Here is a 23205-nt window from a genome sequence, read left to right as displayed (position 1 = left end):
AAAAAAAATACGTGTTTTGTTTATCGGCGATCGGCTACACTGATTCGCTGACGTGGTCATTCCTTTACACTAATTTGAGGGAAATTTAGGGGTTGTTTCCTCGAGGACCCTTTTAATTAATCACAAAAATTAGTTACTCCTGTATCAAGTAACTATAATTATTAATTTCTATTTTATTAACTAGTTAAAAGTTTAAGATATAAAATTTTATGAAAAAGTTATTACATTGTAATCACGGCAAATAGTTTTTATATATGTTTATTTTTGAAAAGAAATAGAATAAATGTAATCCAAAACAATTTCATCATCACTGTGTTAAAGTTTTATTTGGGTATACCATTCCTATACGTTAGAATAAAAAAATAACCCTCTAAGTTCTATATGTTAAACTTTTATTATTAAAAGGTAAAAAGAGTAATTAATTTCTTGGTGTGCGTATAAACATTACTTAACTTTGGTTTTACATTTTGTAGTCGTGATACTATAGAGTATCAAAGAACTGTCTTGAAATAATCCATCTTTTACAAGAAGTCTGTAAATATATAAATGGGTGTTAACTTAATTTCACATCTTTTATTTCTAACTGACAGCAGAACGTTTGAAATGAATATAATGTGGCAGTTGAACACTACTGTGGTCAAGTATTCATATTTGGGATCAAACCACGACACGTAGGACTCAGTTGTTTTGTATTTATTTAAGTTTGAAGTTCATTATAAAAAAATACGCATTTAGGTACTGAGCTTAATTATGTTATTAAGCACAATGTATTATTATTTCGTAGATGGCTTTAAAATACGTGTGAACGGACGTATGTCCGTTGGACCAAGGTGATATATATGAGGATGCTGCTCCCAATTAATCAACGTCAGTTTTTGTTAACACTATTATAATATCAACTTATTATACTTTACTCAATGTTTTATTATCTCTACTTTTATTATTCAAATATAATAAACTTTATCTCTTTCCCACTCTACCTAAAGTTTCTCGGTTGTTGTTACTGAATATACAAAAATGATCAATTTTCATAAACTGGAAAGTTTTTAATTTTACTTCAGACAATAAATGCGATTTTCAAAGAGCTATCAGAATGCAAATGATGAACTGCACGCTTTAAGATGTATATATGACGTAATTAAGATTTGCGATGGATAAGGAGGTTTTTGATACAGAAAAACTATAAATAATTAATTAAAAAGAAGGTTTGTATTTGAAAAAACAATAAAGTTTTGAAAGCAGACAGCATCTCTATCTCTTTCCAGTTCCTTCGAAATTTCTCCTTAATCTCATTTTCTGTGCGCTTCCACACACACACAAAAAAAAAATAATTAAATTCATGAATGACTTTCTTTAAAAGTGAGATTTTTACAAGCTGAAATGTCAAAGCTTTACTCGATTCAAACGGTCAAGTGACGATTCATCAAAGCTGTTGCTGATTACACAGTTGCATTAGGTTAACAGTCGTAAATCAGTGTGATTTCCTAAATAACTGAATTGGTTTTTTATATCATTGTAAATTTCATGGACGATTAAAGTTTGAATTAATATATATAACAATTAACTAGCTGGTGAGGTATTGCGGGTCCCAATTATTAGGAGTTTAAGTTAGTGGTTTTGTATTAAGTATTTGTGTTTTATAAACATAAAACGGAAAATAATAAACATATATCAATAGAATATTATTTTTACTTTACAAAGAATTGACTCAATTAACATTAACTATAAAACCACAACTATGGAGTGTTTTCTTGTAATATTTATTGCATTTGCCATATACAGTTTAACATATCTAACTAATAATAAATAGTGAAATAAACAACACCCATCACGATCAAATCCCTAAGTCAAAAAACTTTAATAACATTATGAAGTTATAAATGTTTACGAAAAAAATAGCAAAAAAGATTGACGTGACAGAAGACGTTGGCGCAAATAATAAATTACGAAGTCATTAAATACTAACAATTAATTTGAAAGCACGGTGAATTACGAAGTCATTAAATTTCATGTGTTTTGAATAGAAAAAGAGTATGAAAATGTATAGAAATTAAAGAGTGTGGGGTAGCAGAGGAACTTGAATTTATTGAATTCCTTGCATATTCTCTTTCCTTACAAAGAACAAGAGAAAATCATCAGTCAATATAATTGATTTTGAAATATGTGTTATAGTCTTCAAGTCACGTTGATTTCCATTCACAACTTCTTCTGCATAAAGAATTTCAATTTGGTAGCATCTTATATGTCTTTTAAAAGCGCTACATTAATTGTTTATCTTAAGCTGTAAGTCTTTTAATAATATCAATTAACCCTTCAACATTTATAATTTGACATTAAAAAATATTGTACGAGTTTGAATTGTTTCCTTTCTGAATCTAACAACCCGTGTTGATGTGACTTTTCATATCAAAGTGAATACTGGCAATTCTGATATTTCATTTTTCGCACCATGAGATTTTAGAACGTGTTTTCGCTTTCAAACACAGACTCATGGTGATAATATGAATGGTTAGGTTTAGAAGTGAAATTGTGTTATTTTTGGTTATTGTTTCTGGGAATAGAAGAGAATAAAATAAAATAAAGATTGGAATGGACTTGTTCACGCCCGTAATTTGGGTTGTTTTGTCTTAAGTTGGGCTGAGAGAAAAGCCGATCAAAGGCACTATTGAGACCATTCTTTGGTGTGGCAAGATTTTGAAAGGTTCAACTCAAAAGAGAAAAGAACCATTCCACCTCAATACTTAAACAACCTCATTTTATTTTTCATCTATCATCTTATTATGCTTTCATTTTCGACGACCCAGTCATATCTATAATACAACATAACCCAAAATTCATTTCTATATACGTTTTATATAACTCTTTTCAACTTTTCTTATTAACTTATATTTAAAAAATATATATCTCCTGTAAATTAATTTGCGGAGAAGATAATTTAAACCTACTAAATAAAATATCTACATTATTTCTCTTGCTATGTTTCATTTAGATTTATTATTATTTAAATTTCTTGAGCCAATTTCAATATATACAATAAAATAATCATCATAAATAATTTTAATATAATAATCAACATAAATAATGTATTTTTACAATTCACACTAAATTTAAACAATTTCTAAAGTAAAAAAAAATAGAAGAAGAGATAATACAATTATTAAACAAAAAGGAAAAAATTATGAAAATAAAAGTCATACAAAATCTACTAGAAACAAAACAATATATGAGAACATATTGATGATAATATCACTGTCACAAAATCAAATTTGGAAATGTTAACAATAATAGTTTTCAAAAAACAAACACAATAATAGTGAAACAAGAAGTAATTATGATGGATACCTGTCATAATGACAAATCGTGATGACAGAAAAGAAAACAAAAAAAAAAAGATAAAAAAGTACAAATATAAAATGTTTATTACAACAAAAATGATACTACCACAATTATTTTTTTAACTATGGTGATACGTACTAGTAACTCTATTGAAAGTTGTCATCATAAAATATTTATAATGACAATTAAAAATAATGCTCATCATATACTATGTACAATAACACTCTGAATATAATGATCATCATATGCTGTCATTAAATAATATCTTTTACCAACGTCATAAAAAGTAAAATGTAATAGTTGTTTTTATAATCTTTATAGTATTATTTTATAAAAATGAATTTAATCAATACATAAATGTGTATATATGATGAATATATGAAAATGAAATACCAGTGATTTGTTTAAATAATAGATATTGGTTTTATTATAATGTTATAACTGTAATGTTTAAAATGATTATTAGAAAAATAATATTTGAAGAATGTATTTTACTAAGAGTGTGAGTACATAAGAGTGTGAACGAATAAATGAATTTAATGAATACATAAATGTTAATAGAAAAGTGTGAATGAATGACTAGTACTTAAGAATTCATTCCATGGGTGAAGCATATGAATCCATATGTTCAGAATCAAGACTTGTCCAATATACATACACTACAACATGTGTTTTATTTGGCCCGTGCTTCGGCCCCAAACAAGACACTAACATGTGTTTTAGTTGCCCCGTTCCTTTGTTTTTCCCTTGAATCCCAAGCAAACAAAAGTCAAACGCATTACTTTGCATCTGTCCAAATAAGTTTAATTTGTGTGTTACAATATATATATATATATATATATATATATATATATATATATATATGCTAACTTATGTAAGGGCTCTTTTATCAGTTGGTATATTTTAGCAATGTGTACCGGATTTTAGTAGACAACAATATTCTTATATATTATGGATTCTAAGTTCTAAGGTCTAAAATATTTGAATAATTTTCATTCTCAAAACTAAAAAAAAAAAACAAGAAATCCCGAAACCCTTACTCACCTCCCTCATTCCTCTCAACCCTTTATCTTTCATCTCTCTCACTCCAATCTTTTATATGTCATCCCTACTGTAGCACAAACTAAAAAAATCAGAAATATTTGTCGAACCATAATCCACCTTTCTCACTTATCCAATTTGTTTCTCTCTCGTCTCCATACTCTCTCTCTTACCCACACAATTTCAATTGAATTGAAATCTTTCGGATAAATAAATGTAATTAGGAGGATTCGATGAAAGGACATCAATTCAAATCCTGGATTTTTGAATTCAGAGAGATATTGAAAGAAATCAAGAATTATGTCTATTTCTTAGATTCGTGGATAGGTTGGGGCAACAATATCATAAAAAAATACTTAAAAAAAACTAAAATACTGGCAATTTGAAACAAAATATAGTTCTAGATCCATGTATTATTTTTGTACTATCTTTTTTGTACTATATTCAATTAAATTGAAACGAAATATTTCATCATTTTTCGAATTCTTCTTTTTTATCTTAGTTGTTTTCATCTTTTTCTTAGATTCGAATTCGAAAAGAGTTATAAGTTAATTAAAAGCAACCCGCGACACTGGAATTTGTTGCTCTTTCTATGTTCGTTAATTTGTTTTCTACTTTAATAACAAAAATAATTATTTTGTTATTAAAGTGGAAAACAAATTAACAAACATAGCAAGAGCAACAAATTATGGTGTCGCGGGTTGCTGTGTATGAGTGAGAGAGAGTATGGAGATGAGAGAGAAACAAATTGAATAATTGAATAATGTGGATTAAGGTTAGGCGAGTGTTTTTTATTTTTTCAAATGGGGCTAGGATGATAGAGAAAATGTTGGAATGAGAGAGACATAAGAGGAAGGGTTGAGAGAAATGAGAGAGGTGAGTAAGAGTTTGAGGGGTTCTTGTATTTTTGTTAAGTTTTGAGAATGAAAATTATTTAAATATCTTTGATCTTAAAACTTAGAATCATAATATATAAGGGTATTTTTTTCTACTAAAACTTGATGCATATTACTAAAATGTACCAACTAAAAATGAATGTACACAAATTAGCAAACGCTATATATATATATATATATATATATATATATATATATATATATATATATATATATATATATATATATTATTTTATCTTGTTTTGAAGCTGTGTTTTCTTTGAAATTTAAAAGAAAAAAAGAAGTGAAGGAAGTGATAATGATAAATTTTGCATTGTTTATAGTTGACTTTTTTATTCTATATGCCACCGAAAGTTTTGTATTAACTTCAAGGAAATTCACCAATAGCAAGTACATGTGATACCAAAAGTTTTTAAAATAGAAGATAAACGTTTTTAAAAAATGAGAAGACAAAAAAAGTTCACATAATTCCTTCGGGTCTTTCTTTCGTCGAGTAATTTTATAATATACTGATCTGATTTGTTTTTATTTTAATTAGTGGTTGACTAAACAGAGTACCAGATGAGATTTTGAAACCAATAACTTCCTTGAAAACTAGGCGTTTTCCTTTTACACCAATTGCTTTCCATCTGCACCTCCACTGGGTGTTAAAAGACAAAAATACCCTATTTTAAGATGAGCATCATAATAAGCAATTAAGTCTTGTTTTTTACTTCTATAAATGGACTGCTTCTGGATTCGGTTATTTCTTCCTACACCTACCTTTTCTCTTCCTGTACCTCCATAAGTTCTAATATCCCGTTTCACTCTTGATTAAAATATATTAAAAAGCTTAAAATAAGATGGAATTAGAGAAGGTTTCTGCCTGGATATGAAGGTCTAAAATGACAAATTCAGGACTGATCCAGAATATTTTGGTGTGTTTCGGAATATAATAGTGTATTTTGGATTGACTAATATGAGAATGTATTTCAGATTAATCAGTCCAGAAATCACACTCGCGTTTATAATTAGACAAATATATTCCGGATTAGCCAACGTGATTAAGTAATCCCAAATACACTCCAATTTCGGAACATATTCTCTAATTCAGAACAGATATCCAATGCATGTGCCAATATCCAATCACGTATCTACAGAATCTTGCAGTACCATGGCCCAATGCTCTCTTATCTGTCCAGGAACTCGAGTTTCCGATACTGTGATGCCACGGTCGCTGGCAACACTCGAGTTTTTGCGCTTTGCATCATGGCAGCATCTTCCGGTGCATTGGGCTTCTTTGCAAAAGGTCATCGAAGACATCGAAAACGTCGCCGTTTTGATTGGGTCTTGGCCTGGTTGGGGATGCCTTGGGTCCTCCTGGAGTCCTTTATCATGTTACCATCGCAACATCATCGGCACCAACCGCACCAACCGCACCACCCCCCTCACCTGCACCATTATCATAGGTGCACTCACCACAGTTCCGGGACATCAAAGTTGCGCGCTTGGTGGTTGCGGCTATCCCACGAACGTTGATGGCAATGGTGTTGTCAAGGTCGTCAAGCTCATCCACCATGCGCTCCAATCGGTACTGCAATACGTTCGCCATGTTGCTTGGTTATGAACACCGTCAAACAAAGCAGCAGCGCAGAAGGAACGATGCAACTCTTACATTCGAACCTGAACGCTAGCGTGACCACGTCATCGAGCTGCACCTCCCCGATGTTGCTCTCTCCGGCCAAGATGAGTGCACCGGGAAACGGAGGTTCTTCTCCGCCCTCAACACTTGCAGCGCCTTCATCACCCGGAAACGGAAGCTCCACCGCACCAGTCACCGCCACCGCAAGATCATCACCAGCGAACCCTACGTCACCGTCTTCCTCACCGGCGCCACAGCCGCGCACCTGCGTGATCCCTTGCGACATCTTTGCGTCAATGTTGTGCATGCACTCATAAATTAGGGACTCCACGAGGAAAGTGGTTTCGTAGTGGTGTGGGCTTAGTGAAAGAAGATGAAGTGAGTGAAGGAAGAAGAAAAAGGCTTTTCGTTTTTTAATTTTTTTTAATATAATTTCAAAAGGGTAAAACTGAGGTTTAAAATTTAGAGGGTGCAGGAAGAATAAACGGGGCTGCATGAATAATAGGCACAGTATTAATACAGGCCCATACCATAGCCTTTTCTTTCCAGCCCATTTAACATCTGAAGGTTGCTCCCTGCAACACCCCACAATACTCCTTGTACCACTATATTTTTTTTTAAATTCTAAAACTATCTTTTATATTATAAAATATCTTACACCACACCTCTTTTCTTAAACGGATGTCAATATCTGTTGAAGAAAAAATTATTGAACAGATATATGAATGTGTCACATCCGTTTGATTTTTTTTTTAGTTTTTAGTTTTTTAATTTATTGTATTTTAAATTAATATATAAATATTATTTAATTTTTTAAAATTATTATATAATTATTTATAAATTAAATTAAATTAATTTAATAAAATAATAATTATTAGTTTAATTTATGTATTATTATTTAAATAATAATCAAAATATTTTTTAAAAATTTATTAAAATGGATGTGTCACATAACATAGTTTTTCTTTTTTTTAGTTTTTAGTTTTTTAATTTATTATATTTTAAATTAATATATAAATATTATTTAATTTTTTCAAAATGATTACTTAATTATTTATAAATTAATTTTATTTTATTTAATAAAATAATTATTATTAATTTAATTTATGTATTATTATTTAAATAATAATCAAAATATTTTTAAAAAATTTATTAAAACGTATAGTTTTTCTTTCTTTTAGTTTTTTATTCTTTAATTTATTATATTTTAAATTAATATATAAATATTATTTAATTTTTTAAAAATTATTACTTAATTATTTATACATTAATTTTATTTTATTTAATAAAATAATAATTATTAATTTAATTTATGTATTATTATTTAAATAATAATTAAAATATTTTTAAATTTTGTTTGAAACGGATGTGCTAGTGGCGACATTCGTTATAGTTTTTTTTAGTTTTTTTCTTATTATATTTTAAATTAAAATATATAAATATTATTTAATTTTTTTAAAATTATTATTTTATTATTTATAAATTAATTTTATTTTATTTAATGATATTATTAATTTAATTTATATATTAATATTTAAATAATAATCAAAATAATTGTTATTATTAAAACGGATGTGCCACATCCGTTAAAGATTTTTTTTTTAAATAAGAATAATAAACTAAAATATAAAATATGTAAATGGATGTCAACTTCCGTTCACAGATGTCAACATCTGTTAAAGATGAAACGAATGTTGACATCCATTTTAGAACAAAGACAAAATAGGTACGAGGTGGTGCAGAGAGCATTAAGTGGAAAGAGCAAGTGTCTTAAGATCTTATATCTACAAATCCACAGTAACTTTAGTGGATAATTTTTTTTTTCTTTCAATTTTATTCCTCTTTAATGATATTCTAATGTTCTTTCAAATATATTCATCGGTCGTATTATTTTAATATATTTATCTTGTTAAAAAAATATGACATTATGCAGAAAAGCTTGCTAAATAATAATAATATCCACACCATTTTACGAATTCTAATAAGATTTATTTAAAGATAAAAATAATGAAATCAATACAAAATTTTACTTTTGGATATAGGATGTTATAACTGATGATTCTTAGTCGTCTATTTTTTTCTTAATTTAGAGGTTCCATAGTAAAATAAATTTAAAATTTGTTATTCAATCACTCAAAACCTAATGTTAAAAAGATCAAAACATTAAAAATATTTATACAAAATACAATTTGTAGTTATTAAAATATAAACCATAATTAAATTAAGTTATACGTATATTTCTTTAGTTATTTCTAATGAAAAATATTTATTTTTTTAAATAATATTTTATCTTTATCATATTATCATCCCAAACTTTAACTCATCATTTATCATCATACACAAAAGAAAATACAGACAGGTAATAAGAATCATACCAAAACTATATAAAAAAGAACAAGTTAATAAACATATTTATTTTATTTCTCTTACAAATTTTACAGTGCACACTATTCCTTTTTCATTCTAAATGTGGTTTCCTCAAATATATTTCACCCAAGTTTTCAGAATGGACCATTGAGTTAAACTTTGATAGTTTACACCACAAATTACATAATTATGAATTTTACTGTTAGTGAAACTAACACCCAAAGAAAAAACACTAAAACTAATAGAATATAAGTGTTTAAACACTAAAAATGATAATGAAATATATTTAAACTTGTTTGGGTCAAAATATATTTATCAAACTAGAACATTCATGAGTAGTTGTGTTTTATTTAAGTATTCCCTTTTTCAGTCTTTAAATGTAAAATAGTTAATATGGAAAGGTTTGACTTGGCGGCTAATACTGTACCTTTAATTGCTGGTCTGGCTCTTAAAAAGAAATTATATAGACTGCTGTATGTTTAAGATTTCCTATCTAATTTTCTGAATTATTATGTACTTTTTCAAAATTAAAAATAAAATAAAAATAACTTCTTACAACAGTAATTACTCAAAAATAATCATTAGATCAATCCCGTTAAATCTATTGAACTATTAAATGGTTTTTTCTTTCTTTCTTTATTTGTGAGTATAGTTTTCTGAAGCATCAACTTCTGAAAACAAAGACAGGCATTTCCAGTTTTCCAAGATGGTCCATTATTGGAAACAAAGCAAATATTGCATTTTGCACATGTTGTGATTCGGTATGCAGCTGCGTTCTTCAATAACTATCTATATCAAAACGGGTGTGTTATGATTTAAACCACTCACCCTATTCATTAAAATTTGTACTCATATTTATTTTAATTATAAACCTTATAAATAAGGTGTGCATAAAATAGGAAAATAATTTTTAATTAACGAGGGTTAAGAAAATATCCATGGAATGGTCAAGTTGCATGAGAGATTTTGTCGCCTTGTTTTAGAAGGTGTTGATGTGAATTGCACAACACAACAGAACACAACTCATTGAACCCCACACATGCATATTGCCTTTTTTCCAGCTAAAGTGAGCATTACAGCTGTTTGATAGTTGGCTTCAGATCAGATCCACCTCCCTTTTTAATTCTACAAAATCATCTTACACCTTCACCCCTTTATTCTTTCAACCATTTTCTTTTCATTCCAAATTGTTAAGGTTTTTGTCTTCTTTTATATTTCAAGACTCCACCACTTCTGTTAAATGTAATTGAAATCAGAGAGTTAGTTAACGAGAAAATCTTCAATAATAGATTCAAACTCAATTTCGGTATTTAATCTCAAGCTAATTGCAATAATTATTGAAGATGTAATTTGAAAGGACGAAGCTCTATAAATAACACCTTGTCCTGAAAATATATACATTAAAAAACCATTTGTTTTTGCCCTTAATGAAAACTTCCAAAGAAATTGCAGAGTAAATGCATGACCATAAGACAAGGAACTGTTTTGTCTTCATGACTTAATTTTTGGTTACTTTTTTTAATGTTACTGTGGATGGTTCTTTAATAAGAGTCTCATTTATTAGGTGAAGCATACAAAAAACTCAACTGAATCACCTGTCCTCTTAAAATCCTAATGCAGACAACCATGGTACAGCAAGAAATGCTATTCAATTTGAAGAAGAAGAAGCCATTAAATCCGAGAAGCATATTCTTTCTCCTAGCCTATAATTAATGACCTTCTTTAGCCGGACCAAACATGACCCACCAAACAGCGGACAAAGCTTCCAATAATGTCTTTTATCAAATCATAATCTATTGGAAACTCACTCTCCTATCTCTCAAATTTTAAAACCCAATACAAACAAATAATTACAATCCTTCATTTAAGTTAAACCAAACCAAACCAAACTTTTTAACCAAATTGCTATCAAACTATGAATGGTAAAATAAAAATGAAATTTTTATAAGAGAGCAAGATGAAAAAAAAAACATTATAAATCAAAAACAAAGTTAGGGAACTTAAAAAAATCTTATTTAAGAAAAAAAAAATCTATTTAACAATTGTTGACACTCTTTGGTAGAAGTTACCTGCCCAACATTTTGAGTTGATTTTTGTGAATGGAAAGAAAGGAGTTAGATACGCATACAAAGCAGAAGGTGTCGCTGTTGCATGTGGAGAGGGCGTTGAAATCCTATAATATTATTGCCCCACTTCACACTCCATGTGCCATGCTGCATTTTCCTCCTCTCTCCCTAACACTTTCTCTCTCTCACATTCACACAACAACGACAACCATTAACGTTGTTGTTCTTGTTCTTCTTTTCCTTCTTTACTTCACCAAGCATCCCTTCCCATATGCTCTGACATGGCTTTCAATTCCAAGGCCATTTTGGATTATGCTTTGTTTCAACTCACTCCCACCAGAACCAGGTCACCCTCAACTCTTTCTTTTTCCTTCTTATTTCCTCTAACCAATTCTTACTGGGTCCTTTTCTTTTACATCTCTGATTGCTTTATGTTCTTTTTTTCTTTTGCAGATGTGAGTTGTTGGTCTTCTGTGGAGGTTCTCATCAGAAAATAGCTTCTGGGTTGTTTGAGCCTTTCGTTTCTCATCTCAAATTCCTCAGAGATGAGATCTCCAAAGGTGGATACTCCATTAAGCTTCTGCCTCCCTCCAACTCTGCCTTCTGGTTCACCAGAGCCACCTTTGAGAGGTGATTGTTGCTTCTATCGATTTTTAAGTTATCTTTTCTGGCCTCTTAGTGATTATTATCAATCTCTTCTTTCATCTCAACAACTTCCCTAATCTTTTCCAGTAGAAATTAAAGAGCTCGTGAATCAATACCTGATAATTGAAACTGTAATATGTACATATGGAATGGGAATAGTATCCAAAGAACTTTCTCAATGTTTTCACACAATTAGTATAAGGGTTAATCATTTTCACGCAAATTATTACCATGGATGGATACCTCTTCATGGACCGATAATGATAGTAATTATGTACTCTCAGATTGCTATGGAGGTCACCTTTTGTTTGTCCCTACTAATAATTATTTTATTTGACACCCATCAACTTGTTTAATTAAAGTACTTGATATTGTCAAATCAAATCAGTGGGTAGATTAACAAATTGCAGACATCCAATGAGAACAGATCAGTGGTTTTATAGATTTAGGGAAGACTTTTTTTGGGGGTGGGAGTGATTGAAAACTGGATTCAGTTGAAGGCGAGAAAAGAGGAAGGACTCTGAAAATTAAAGAAAAAACTAACGATTTTCTGTATTTTATCCCTGCTTCTCCATTCAGCATCCACATTCATCCAATTTAGGAATGAAGCTGATTTTGCTCACTTCGTTTTTTGTCTTCTCTCTTGTCTTTTGGGGTGGGTTGTATTTTGCAGATTTGTGCGTTTTGTCAGCACACCAGCTATTCTGGAGAGGTTTGTTAGTCTTGAAAACGAAATTCTTCAGATTGAAAGTTCATTTCAAGCCAATGCCTTATCGATGTCCAATGCAACTCCTGATGAAGGTACGGTTGGAAGCTGCATCTTAAACATGTTTTATGGATATTGCTGCATGAATTGATTAGTGTTAGGTGCTATAATTAAATTCCAACAGCTGTACTTATTAAGTCAAAAGACCATAATTGAATGAAGTATTTGCGCATAATATTCACACCTAATCATGCGTTGTTTGATTGAAACTATTTTCTTACTAAAATTTTATCGTGTATTAGGAATCGTGCCACAAAACAATGGCAACACAAGGAGGTTAAGTGATTCTGCGAAGGTACTTAATTTCTTAAAGAAATGTTATAATTAATTAATAATCCCTGATTTTGTTTTCTTAATTTACTTTTTGTTTTGTTTCAGTTGAATGATGTACTTGAAGGTGTTGACGTCAAAGAAGAGGAAAGCTCAAAGTAACTTTCTCTCTATCTGCAATGGTTTCTGTTGATGAAATTTAATTTGTTTTATTTTTAAAAGCCTTTCCTAACACTTCCGATTTCTATAATAAGGGTTTCCCTGCATCGTTTGTTGGAATCTCGAATAGCACTACTCCGAAAGGAGCAAGCAATGGCTTATTCACGTGGTCTTGTTGCTGGATTTGAAATTGACAGCATTGATGATCTCATATACTTTGCAAATGCATTTGGAGCAATCCGATTAAGGTATGAAATGGAACTACTTCTTACTTGTACACCGTATAAGGAAAAGCATCGTCAATTAAATTCTTACTCAATTTTAATAGTATTTTTCGTGTCTGGTTTTGCAAAGTAAGTTTATTTTCCTCAAAAGAATTTTCCCTTGCTTTTCCTGACTTAAAATTATTTTAACAATTGACCCTACTTTGTAGATTGTGAAATTTCACTTGTCTGAGGGGATCCCTCTTTTTGCTATGGAGGTTCAACTACCTTTGGATGTCAGTTCTCTCATTCCTTATTTTTCTAAGGATCATTGAGAAATGAGAACCTATTCTTGTGAATATTTTAGTTTCCTTTAAAATCTAACTGTAATCCTATTTGTCTGTCACACGTACTAATGGATTATGCCATACCAGCATATCAGATTAAGGGGAAATTTCTGCAGAACGTAACTGCTTTCTTACAATGAGATATGATAAATCATTTAGAACTGGTGGATCTTGCTTCATTGACATAAAACCTTTAGCTTTAAAATCAATTTAGTCTTGATATTCAATGTATGCAGGGAAGCCTGCATTAATTTTAAGGAGTTATGGAAGAAAAAGCATGCAGATGATCTTTGGATAAAAGAAGTAGCTGCTATGCAGTCAAGCTTGCCACCGGCTCTTTCATTGTCTGGATCATCAGGAATTGTACTGACAAATGATATAACCGCCAATGACCAGAATAGCATTGCTTCTGGTGACGGAACGGAAACATCAAACTCTTCATTAAACAAAAAAGAAGGTACTTTTTTAACTCATTCTTCCTTTTCCTTTACCTTGACTATATTATGAATTTAGAAATTTACAGAAACCTTCACTTCCAAATCAAATCTCAGAATTTTAAATCTGATAGTCATCATACCCAACCCAAACTCAACAATCAATTATGTACTATTCTATGCTTCTTTTTCTTGTCTGTCATCTGCTTACATAACGTCTGCTGGATGTAATGATAGATATCATTTATAAGGCATACACTGTTTATTTAATATCAAGGAATGCCATTTGCAGATGTGAACCTGCCTACACCAGATCAGAAACCCTCGCATACAGCAAATGTTCATATGCCAATGCCCTGGCCTTACAATGTGCCTCCTTACATGTATAATCTTCCGCAAATGCCTTCGTACCAAGGATATCCTATGACTAATATGCAGACTGTTCCTCCTTACCTTCTACCGAATGTGCAATGGTCTTCTGACCAGGGAGTCAATCAGAAACAATCATCAACCAAAAAGGATAAATCCCATAAGAAAAGAGCAGAAGAATATGAAGAAGACGAGCAGTCTGAATCCAGTGATCCTAATTCTGGAAGCGAATCTGATTCAGATAAACAGAATCACTCCAGTCATTCATCGAAGGATGATCTGAAGAGGAGAAAGCACAGAAGAAAGTCATCTGGAACAGTTGTGATTCGTAATATCAACTACATCACTCCAAAAAGGAGAAATGGAAATGAGGATGGAGCCTCTGACGAATCTTTAGAAGATGACGATATCATAGATGAACAAATCATCAAACAAAAGGTCGGGGTTGCACTTGAATCTCTGCAAAAGGTTCATAAAGGTGAAAAACATGCTAATGGGAAAAAAGCAGCAGCCCGGCACAAGGTAACTAAAACAAGTGATGCGACTGAGGAGGATCTCGCTGAAAACCTGAGTGATGCATCCCAAGGAGGAAACAATAACGACAACTGGAGTGCATTCCAGAACCTTTTGAAGATAGATGAGGGTACTGGAATTGATGGACCAGAAAGGATGGAGTCAATCGATGTCCGGGATGAACATTTTATGGTGAGAAGCTCAGAAGAAACAGTGCCGTATGCTGCTGGTTCAACTCCAAACTTGGATTTCAAAGAAGTTCTCAAGAATCCTAAAGTTCCAAATGACTCATTTATTGTGGCTCAGAGAGATAGAGGAAATGAAGGCGGATCCAAGCTGGATGAGTATGTAGACAACTGCGGTCCAGTTACAAAGAGCAAGGATAATGTGGGTGAAGAAATAGTGCTATCACATAGATCAAAAGAACCAGGAAATAAACACAGTGATCCATTATCTACTTTTGCTGCTGACTCATTACAAACAAAGGGCAGAACATCAGATGATTGGTTTATTGTTGAAAATTTGGAAAAGATGAGAAGCCCCCATCCTGAAATTGTATCTGCAGTGTTTGACGGTGATTACACTTCACCAGTGAATGGTCATGCCCAATCTGAGAAAAGAAGTGAACGAACTTTCGTTGATGATTCCTTCATGATTCAGGGTCAACTAGTAAATAATGATCTATCTGGCTCCCAATGGAAGACGGACTTAAGCATGGTTGCAGATCTAACTCTTGCCAACAAGGCTGAAAGTGATGCAGCTTCTTCAAACGAGAAACGTGCATTATCGAAGAGCCAGGAGCCTAACGACCTCTTTGTAGTTCTACAACGTGATTCTGGATTAGATTCTACTGAGGGCTCACGAACAATGGACTATGAAATTGACTTTTCCTTACCAGAAACTGATAGAAGATTCTCCTTTGACCATTCTCATGACAATTTGAACGAAAACCTTCCTGCTAGTCCTGAGAAAACCAGTGTGACCAAAAGCAAAACTTCTGGAACAAGAAGTTCAGAAAAGGATGAGAAGTCAAAAGCCTTGCGCAGTTCCGCTGGAAAGGGCAAGCCTGAAATCATTTCTAGGGCCAGAAAGCCATCTCTCCCTAGTAGGCCTATTGTTCAGAAGAGCAAAAGGGAACAGGTATGGTGATTTTTCAATAGTTCAGTAGCATTGTTATATTTTGAATATGCTTCGTGCATCTACTTCTTTGCACATAGCAGGTATTTATCCTAACAGTTAACGATGCGTATGATGGTAAACAGGAAGATGAGAACAGGAAGAGGATGGAAGAATTACGGAATGAACGTCAGAGGAGAATTGCTGAAAGAACGGCATCCTCTGGTCTTGCTCGAGGTGGGCCCAAGAAAGACCAAATTGAAGGTAAAACAGCAAGGCTTTCACCTAAGAATGACAAGAACAAGACTCAAGCAGTGAAAGAGACAAACAGAAACAGTTCTGTCAAGGTCAGGGGATTTTAGCAAAAACTTATCAGTTCGATGTGGATGCAGATTTTATTCTCTACATGGTAAAGTGTATTTAAATAACGGTTGATTTAAATGAAATGAATAGTTTCGTTTTCTATAAACTGCATGTATTCAGGCTTATAATCACTCAAAATGTTTTGTTTTGTTTCACGGTTGTATATCCATAGATTCTTTATCGATTGTAGGTGAAAACTTGTCATAAAGGTTTTGTTGGATTAATAATTATTCAAGTTTAACAGGTTGTGTGGATTGTATATCCCGGCATTCTTTGTTCTATGTAATAATGTATGAAACCTTTATAAATAATTCTATTCTTTTTGCAAATATTGTTATTTTTTTGTCTCTTTTGATTCCATTGTCAATTACGATACCGCCAGGAAAAAGAAAGTGAAAACAATTCACATCTTCTTTCTGCAATGTTTTTAATTATATCATTAATCGGGTGAAATTTTCATAGATATATTTTTTAGCAAATTTTACTATTATTTCAGAATAATTTTAAGTATACTTTCGCTCTACAGAATTCATTATAAAGTAAAAGTTGTCTTTGTCTCGTATATACTTTTTTAGGACTTAATCTCGAAGAAAAATTTAAGTTTTTCTCTTCAATAGCGTATATTGTTTTAGTTCTCCACGTTTCGGACATAAATTAAAAAGATATAAGTTTATTTTAAAAGCACTTTTTTTTAAAGTTAATGTTGTAGTATATAAAAGAAGTTTCCACTTTCACACCAAACTAGTCTTGTAGCATTTTGAGAATTTCGGTGAATAAAAAATGGTTAGAGAAAAGAAGATTTTGATCAATCACCAACAATAAGAAATTATATAAAACTGGATGGACGAATTGCTAAGTAATGGATATTTTTTTAAATGGAACCCAATTTCAATTCCTTTTTTTAGGCACTGAGAAATTGGCGTTGTTACACCTAACACACTAGGAACCAATATTAAGTAGTTTGTTAAAACTTAAAAGTGGGAACTTAACAAAATTATTGAGTTGATTAAATATAGAAAATTTGAAGAGACATGTCAAAGGGTCGAAGCAGTTTACTATTGTCTTGGTTTAGCAATGAACCTTTCCATAATATACTATACAATGTTACAGCAAATTAGTTACAACCTCACCCATACTTTACACTGCTATTCTGTTTACTGTTTTAGTGCCCAACACAACTAGCTATATATTTACTTCAATTTTTCTTTGTCCCTGTCACAGATCCTAAACGAACAGTTTCCTCGTCGCGCAGTAGTTTATTTTGAATTACTATGAAGACACAGTATAAACTCCAACACAATGGCTGAAAACAACTAAATCAAATCCAAAATAGGTATCTATTTTTCATCCCAGCTTTCTCACCACATTATTTAATGATGCTCCACCGTTAGGTCTAACCTCCTTATTGCATGCATGTCGCTTATTTTTTATTATAATGTCAATTAGAAAATTCATTTCTGGATATTTTTATTTCTTAGCAAGAGGTTTGAATTTTCTTGCAAATTATTCTATATATTTTTCCTTTTTGTCTTTTAATACCTTCAACGGGCTTTAATTTTGAGCTGAACATGTGAGCTTGCTTGAACACACTTTGTGAAGGTGTGGTTCTCACATCATAATGTTTTTTTAAATTCAGGTTTTCAAGTCAATATAAGCAAACCTATCAAGGCATGTCTAATGTGAGATTATGTGGTTTGAAGCCATTTCGCTTTGGACGAAAGACGTGTCTTTTTGAGGTAAGATTCTTCTGGCCTTCTTCTTGTTTACACAGAATATGAGAAAATAAGATTCTGAGAATTTTTACACTTTGACAAAGCAATTCCCAGTTGTGAAAACATTTAGAGAACGTAGGAATTTCAGTTTCTCTGTCCCAAATATTATTGAGATTTTATATATTATGTTTATAATGATCAGTCAATGAAAAACTTTACGACGCCCAAGAAATCTTCTATGTCTAACGAAGGGAAGGGAGGATCAATCGAGTGGTCATTTGTTGGTGCAGACCAATTGATTTCAATGATGAAGGTCCATAAGAAGATCTTTGTCTTCAGGGATACCATGGACCTTGCTCCTATGAATAGTTCCTCTACCTTGCATGAGGTACTTCATATTTATGAATTAATCCTTCTTTCTATGAAATTGAAAAACTAAATATATAATTTGTTTTTCATCTCTATCATATTTTAGATGGTTATTACAACCTTAGAAGATCTTCAAAGGCTTTACCCGGGGATCATACCAAGCAAAAAAGTGTCAAATATCAAAGACAAGCCTATAGATCAGGTTTCAACTTGCAGCACCTAAAAGTCTCTTACTTTAGTTACTTCAGAAATTTGTATATCCTAGAATTCTAAATGTAGAAAGTTTTGTGCTAGGATCTTGTCTACTTCTGCGAGGCTTTAAACTGTCTTGGAGAATCTTGGATGATTAACAATGATTGTATGGAAAAACACAGTTATGAGTTATCAGCGTGTAAAGATAACACCAACATGCGGCAACTGGGTACGCTACTAATAATCTCATCTCCCTTATCAAGTAGTTAATCAGATTTCAGAGTTTCTGACAACTATCTCAGTTGAATGTCGTAGAATTTCAGCTGGTTGTTGTTTTATTTATTTCGCAGGTGAAACTATGTCGACCACACTTGATTGTTTGATTAAGATTGCGAGTGAGAAGTTTGATGTTATGGAAGAAGATGACCCAAAAAAAGTTATACGCAACAACTCCTTTTCAGATATGACTTATTCCCCCGTCACACCAAAATCTGTACTTCCAGAATCCATGAGCCCAGCATATTCTAGTGACATTCCTCTTTGGACTCTAAGAGCTGTCGGAAATCTGAAACCAGTTGATTTAAAGCGTTTATCTTACCACATGTCACCGCCACGCTTGCAAACCCACGAGACCGAGAAGGAACCAACCATAAACATGGAAATAATAGATCAAAAAGTTAAAAATCCAGCAAGAAGCTTATCACAAGATATAGTTCTTCATTCGGACACCAATCATGGAGAAACATATGATAATCCTCAAGCAACGGAAAACGTGGAGAAACTTTCAGCATCTCCACCTCCAGCGCCATCACCACCACCATCACTACCTTTGAGCTCAAGTTTAGCACTAGTACCACCACCTCTCCCACCAAAACCCCTCAAAACTGGACCAGCTCCGGCACCGCCACCGTCAATGCCACGTGGAAGCGGAGCAGCTGCTCCACCACCACCACCTCCACCTGGAGCAGGGAGATCCTTGCGTCCTAAGGCAACTACCAAACTGAAAAGGTCAACACAATTAGGAAACCTGTATAGAACTCTCAAGGGAAAAGTGGAAGGATCCAGCATCAAAGGCAAGTCATCCGTTGGGAGAACTAATGCAATTGGAGCAGGAACTAGTGGGAAACAAGGAATGGCTGAAGCTCTAGCAGAGATGACAAAAAGGTATAATTTTTTAGACACTGCATAATTTGGCTTGCTTTTAAGCTTTGAAACCGTATGTCTCACCACTTTCTTTTTGTTATTTCAATGGTTGTTTTTTACTAGATCATCTTACTTCCAACAAATAGAAGAAGATGTTCAGAGGTACACCAAACAGATCATAGAACTGAGATCTGCTATTACCAATTTCAAAACAAAGGATATGATAGAACTTGTAAAGTTCCACAAAGACGTCGAATCCGTTCTTGAGAATCTAACTGATGAGTCACAAGTGAGTTTCGAAACCCCTTTCATCTCCATTCAAGTCAATGCACTGCTGCCATGTATTATTTTACTTGTTCTTTCGATTCCATGATACAAAATTCCATTGCTGTGTAGGTCCTATCTCGATTTGAAGGCTTTCCCTCGAAAAAGTTAGAAGCCATAAGAATGGCAACCGCGCTTTATCTTAGATTGGATTCAATTCTTGCCGAGCTTCAAAATTGGAATATAGTGACTCCTGTGAGGCAGTTCCTTGACAAGGCTGAACGTTATTTCAATAAGGTGATTCTGAATCATTGATGGCATTGATTCTTTTAATGTATGTATATTCATGTCTAACTCGCAAGACCAACATACAGATAAAAACGGAATTAGATTCTTTGGAGCGAATCAAGGATGAAGAATCCAAGAAATTTAAAAGCCACAACATCGAATTCGACTTCTACATCCTTATAAAAATCAAAGAAGCCATGGTGGATGTTTCCTCCAATTGCATGGAACTAGCACTAAAGGTTACACAACAATCACAAACCAACACTCTATTTAGTTTTGATGATTCCGTAGAATCATTTAGTATGACATTGACTTTATGTATATTTGCATGAACTGAGTGCAGGAGAGGCGCAATGATGCTGCTAGCAGAGATTCAGGATCGAACCTTATTAATGGAAAAAGAAAAGAACATGGCAAGTTGCTTTGGAGGGCTTTCCAATTCGCATTTCGAGTCTACACATTTGCCGGTGGACATGATGATCGTGCTGACATACTGACAAGAGAATTGGCTAAGGAAATCGAGAGTGATCCGAACCAGCCATAACCTTTCACAATTAGCTTATGCTTCATGCTACAATCATCATTTTTTTTGTAATGGACAACTTAGACGTAGCTCCGTAGATGTCTTCGTGTTATTCTCTTACCAAAATCACAGTTTCACTTCTGTGATGCATACGGATATTTATTAAAAATTTACTATTACATAAAAAAAGTATGAACTTTAAAATAAGAGGATCGAATTTTATTTATTTTAAAACCAGAAGACGAGAATTACGTACGAGTTGAGTAAACCGGAATAATTCTTTTTATCAGAAAACTTCACACATAAATTTTTTTTATATTATTATCCTCTTTTACTTTTTACTTTTTACTTTTTTTTTTCTATAAAAATATAAAATGTATTTTTTATGATATTTTACTGCATGTCAAATTAATATAAACGAGTTTCACTTTATTATTATTATTTTAATATGGCTATTTAATTATTTGTAAATTCTCTTACCTTCTTTCTTTCTTTTTTTTTATCAGGAAAACTAAATCATTGTTTGATCAAAAGAAAACAAAAAAAGAAAAGGTTTTTATGTTAGATTAAACTTAATTAGTTATATCAATATCACTTAACCTATCACACTTTTGCTTTTTCTAACTTTCCGTATCTTTTATTGTTGTAAAAAAATTATACAAAATTATCGTATAAAAATCTCATTTAAAAATGCACCACCATTGATACGATATTTATTTTGAAAACTAGTTATATTTATCATTTGATAAAAAAAGGAATTAGTCCAAATTAAGCTTTAAAAATTGAATTTTTAATATGAATACTTTATAATCATTATTATTACCTAAAAAGTTTATATATGTTTCGTACTCCCTGGCCCAATTAATAACTGTTGTACTTTCTGAAGGCAGTGAAGTACATGTGTACTGCAGAGTGGGAGATCCTTTTTCCATATATATGTTGTAGTAGCATTTCACTCCAACAAACAACCTCAATTTTTTTTTTGTGGCAGTTTAGCTCACATTACTACATTTTCTCCTATCTTTGAGAACATGGGTAACTTCTATTTTCTGGGTGTTCCAGCTTTCTTCTCAAGCTTTATCCCAAAATCCTAAAACATTGTCTGTTTCACTCCAACAAACAGCCTCAATTGTTTGATGAGGAAAGAGAAAAAAGGTTTTTTTGGGAAAGGCAGGAGAAATAGAAGGTTCCCATGTTCTCACGGTTAGCAGAAAACGGGATGTTCTACCTACCGTTACTGTCTGGATAACGCTGCCAATGGAAGATGCAAAGATTAATACCGGAGAGATGCTCCCTCCACCACCACAACCTTCTTCCTCCACCTTCCTAATTTATTTTTTTTCCAAAAATATCTTTAAATTAATTTTGTTTTTTACTTTTACCAATCACTTTTTATACTTTTAATTAAAAATCTTAATTTTTTACCTTTGTCCGCGCGCACAACATACCCACCCCCTCTTCTCCTTTTTTTCATTTCCGTCACACACCCACCACCTCCCCCTTTCCCTCTTCTCCTTCTCTTTCTCATTTCCGTCACCCACTCTCCCTCTTTTTCATTTTCGTCACCCACCCTCCCATTTCCGTCACCCATCAACAACTAGCTCTTGAAGCTGCAACAAAGGGAATTGTCCACACCGGTCCTGTTTTGCCTGGTGAAAGGGAAATTGCTCAGTTCACATGGTATGAGAATGTGTGGAAGCTCAACATCTTTGTTTATTTTGTCATTATTTTTCCCAAGAAGTTCAACATCTTGTTCCATGCAATTTAAATTGAGTTAGCTAGGTAGAAGTAGCTTATGTTTGATAATACTTAGGGTCTCCATATGTACAATTGTTCATTTATGGGTATTGATATTACTCACTGTACTCTGATTTTTGTTAAAGAATATTTCCCATGCCATCCAGAATCTTGTAGGAAGTGTGCCCAACTGATATTTATTAAAACACGGAATTTCGATAAACTTCATAACATGTTTCAGGTATTCTATTACACAAGTTATAGGCTGAAATTCTACGTAAGGTAACATATTTACTAATATTTGGTTTTTAGCAGACCTTAACATTTATAAGATAATAAAATCATCTGAACTCTGCAGTGTAGATTATTTGATTGATCTTATCGGTTTGCTTAGCAACTTTATGTTCTTTTTAGCAACTTTATGTTCTTTTTATGGTTCTGAGCTTGACTCATGCTTGAAGTTGA

The 23205-nt window shown here is 32.2% G+C and overlaps 2 protein-coding genes across 3 annotated transcripts; both read left to right on the top strand.

Annotated features, from left to right (window-relative positions):
- Window positions 1–11387: 11387 nt before the first annotated feature.
- LOC108343100 (COP1-interacting protein 7) lies at window positions 11388–16709 on the top strand. Its single transcript, XM_017581165.2, has 9 exons — window positions 11388–11673; window positions 11781–11957; window positions 12646–12773; window positions 12981–13033; window positions 13117–13166; window positions 13263–13415; window positions 13954–14174; window positions 14444–16173; window positions 16296–16709. The coding sequence occupies exons 1-9, from the start codon at window positions 11609–11611 to the stop codon at window positions 16509–16511; spliced, it is 2793 nt and encodes a 930-aa protein (XP_017436654.1). The 5' UTR covers window positions 11388–11608; the 3' UTR covers window positions 16512–16709.
- A 1037-nt stretch (window positions 16710–17746) lies between these two features.
- LOC108342287 (uncharacterized protein At4g04980) lies at window positions 17747–21283 on the top strand. 2 transcript variants are annotated; one of them, XM_017580038.2, is made up of 10 exons: window positions 17747–17845; window positions 18149–18248; window positions 18427–18612; window positions 18700–18795; window positions 18888–19014; window positions 19088–19949; window positions 20052–20217; window positions 20325–20489; window positions 20567–20719; window positions 20824–21283. In XM_017580038.2, the coding sequence occupies exons 2-10, from the start codon at window positions 18183–18185 to the stop codon at window positions 21022–21024; spliced, it is 2022 nt and encodes a 673-aa protein (XP_017435527.1). In that variant the 5' UTR covers window positions 17747–17845; window positions 18149–18182; the 3' UTR covers window positions 21025–21283. The 2 variants fall into 2 exon arrangements, with proteins under 2 accessions (XP_017435527.1, XP_017435528.1); XM_017580039.2 differs by having other exon boundaries at window positions 17748–17845; window positions 19136–19949.
- Window positions 21284–23205: the final 1922 nt, after the last annotated feature.

The sequence above is a fragment of the Vigna angularis genome, chromosome 6 (genome assembly GCF_016808095.1).
Source record: "Vigna angularis cultivar LongXiaoDou No.4 chromosome 6, ASM1680809v1, whole genome shotgun sequence".
Lineage (NCBI taxonomy): Eukaryota > Viridiplantae > Streptophyta > Magnoliopsida > Fabales > Fabaceae > Vigna > Vigna angularis.
This window is presented reverse-complemented; position numbering and strand designations above follow the sequence as displayed.

What these genes read in the sequence shown, in the direction of transcription:
- LOC108342287 (XM_017580038.2), top strand. Translation starts at nt 18,183, where the DNA reads ATGTCTAATGTGAGATTATGTGGTTTGAAGCCATTTCGCTTTGGACGA. An exon ending in CTAGCAGAGATGACAAAAAG is followed by an intron (nt 19,950 to 20,051) that starts GTATAATTTTTT and finishes GTTTTTTACTAG; the next exon opens with ATCATCTTACTTCCAACAAA. An exon ending in CTGAACGTTATTTCAATAAG is followed by an intron (nt 20,490 to 20,566) that starts GTGATTCTGAAT and finishes ACCAACATACAG; the next exon opens with ATAAAAACGGAATTAGATTC.
- LOC108343100 (XM_017581165.2), top strand. Translation starts at nt 11,609, where the DNA reads ATGGCTTTCAATTCCAAGGCCATTTTGGATTATGCTTTGTTTCAACTC. An exon ending in CTCACTCCCACCAGAACCAG is followed by an intron (nt 11,674 to 11,780) that starts GTCACCCTCAAC and finishes TTTCTTTTGCAG; the next exon opens with ATGTGAGTTGTTGGTCTTCT. An exon ending in TTTGGAGCAATCCGATTAAG is followed by an intron (nt 13,416 to 13,953) that starts GTATGAAATGGA and finishes CAATGTATGCAG; the next exon opens with GGAAGCCTGCATTAATTTTA.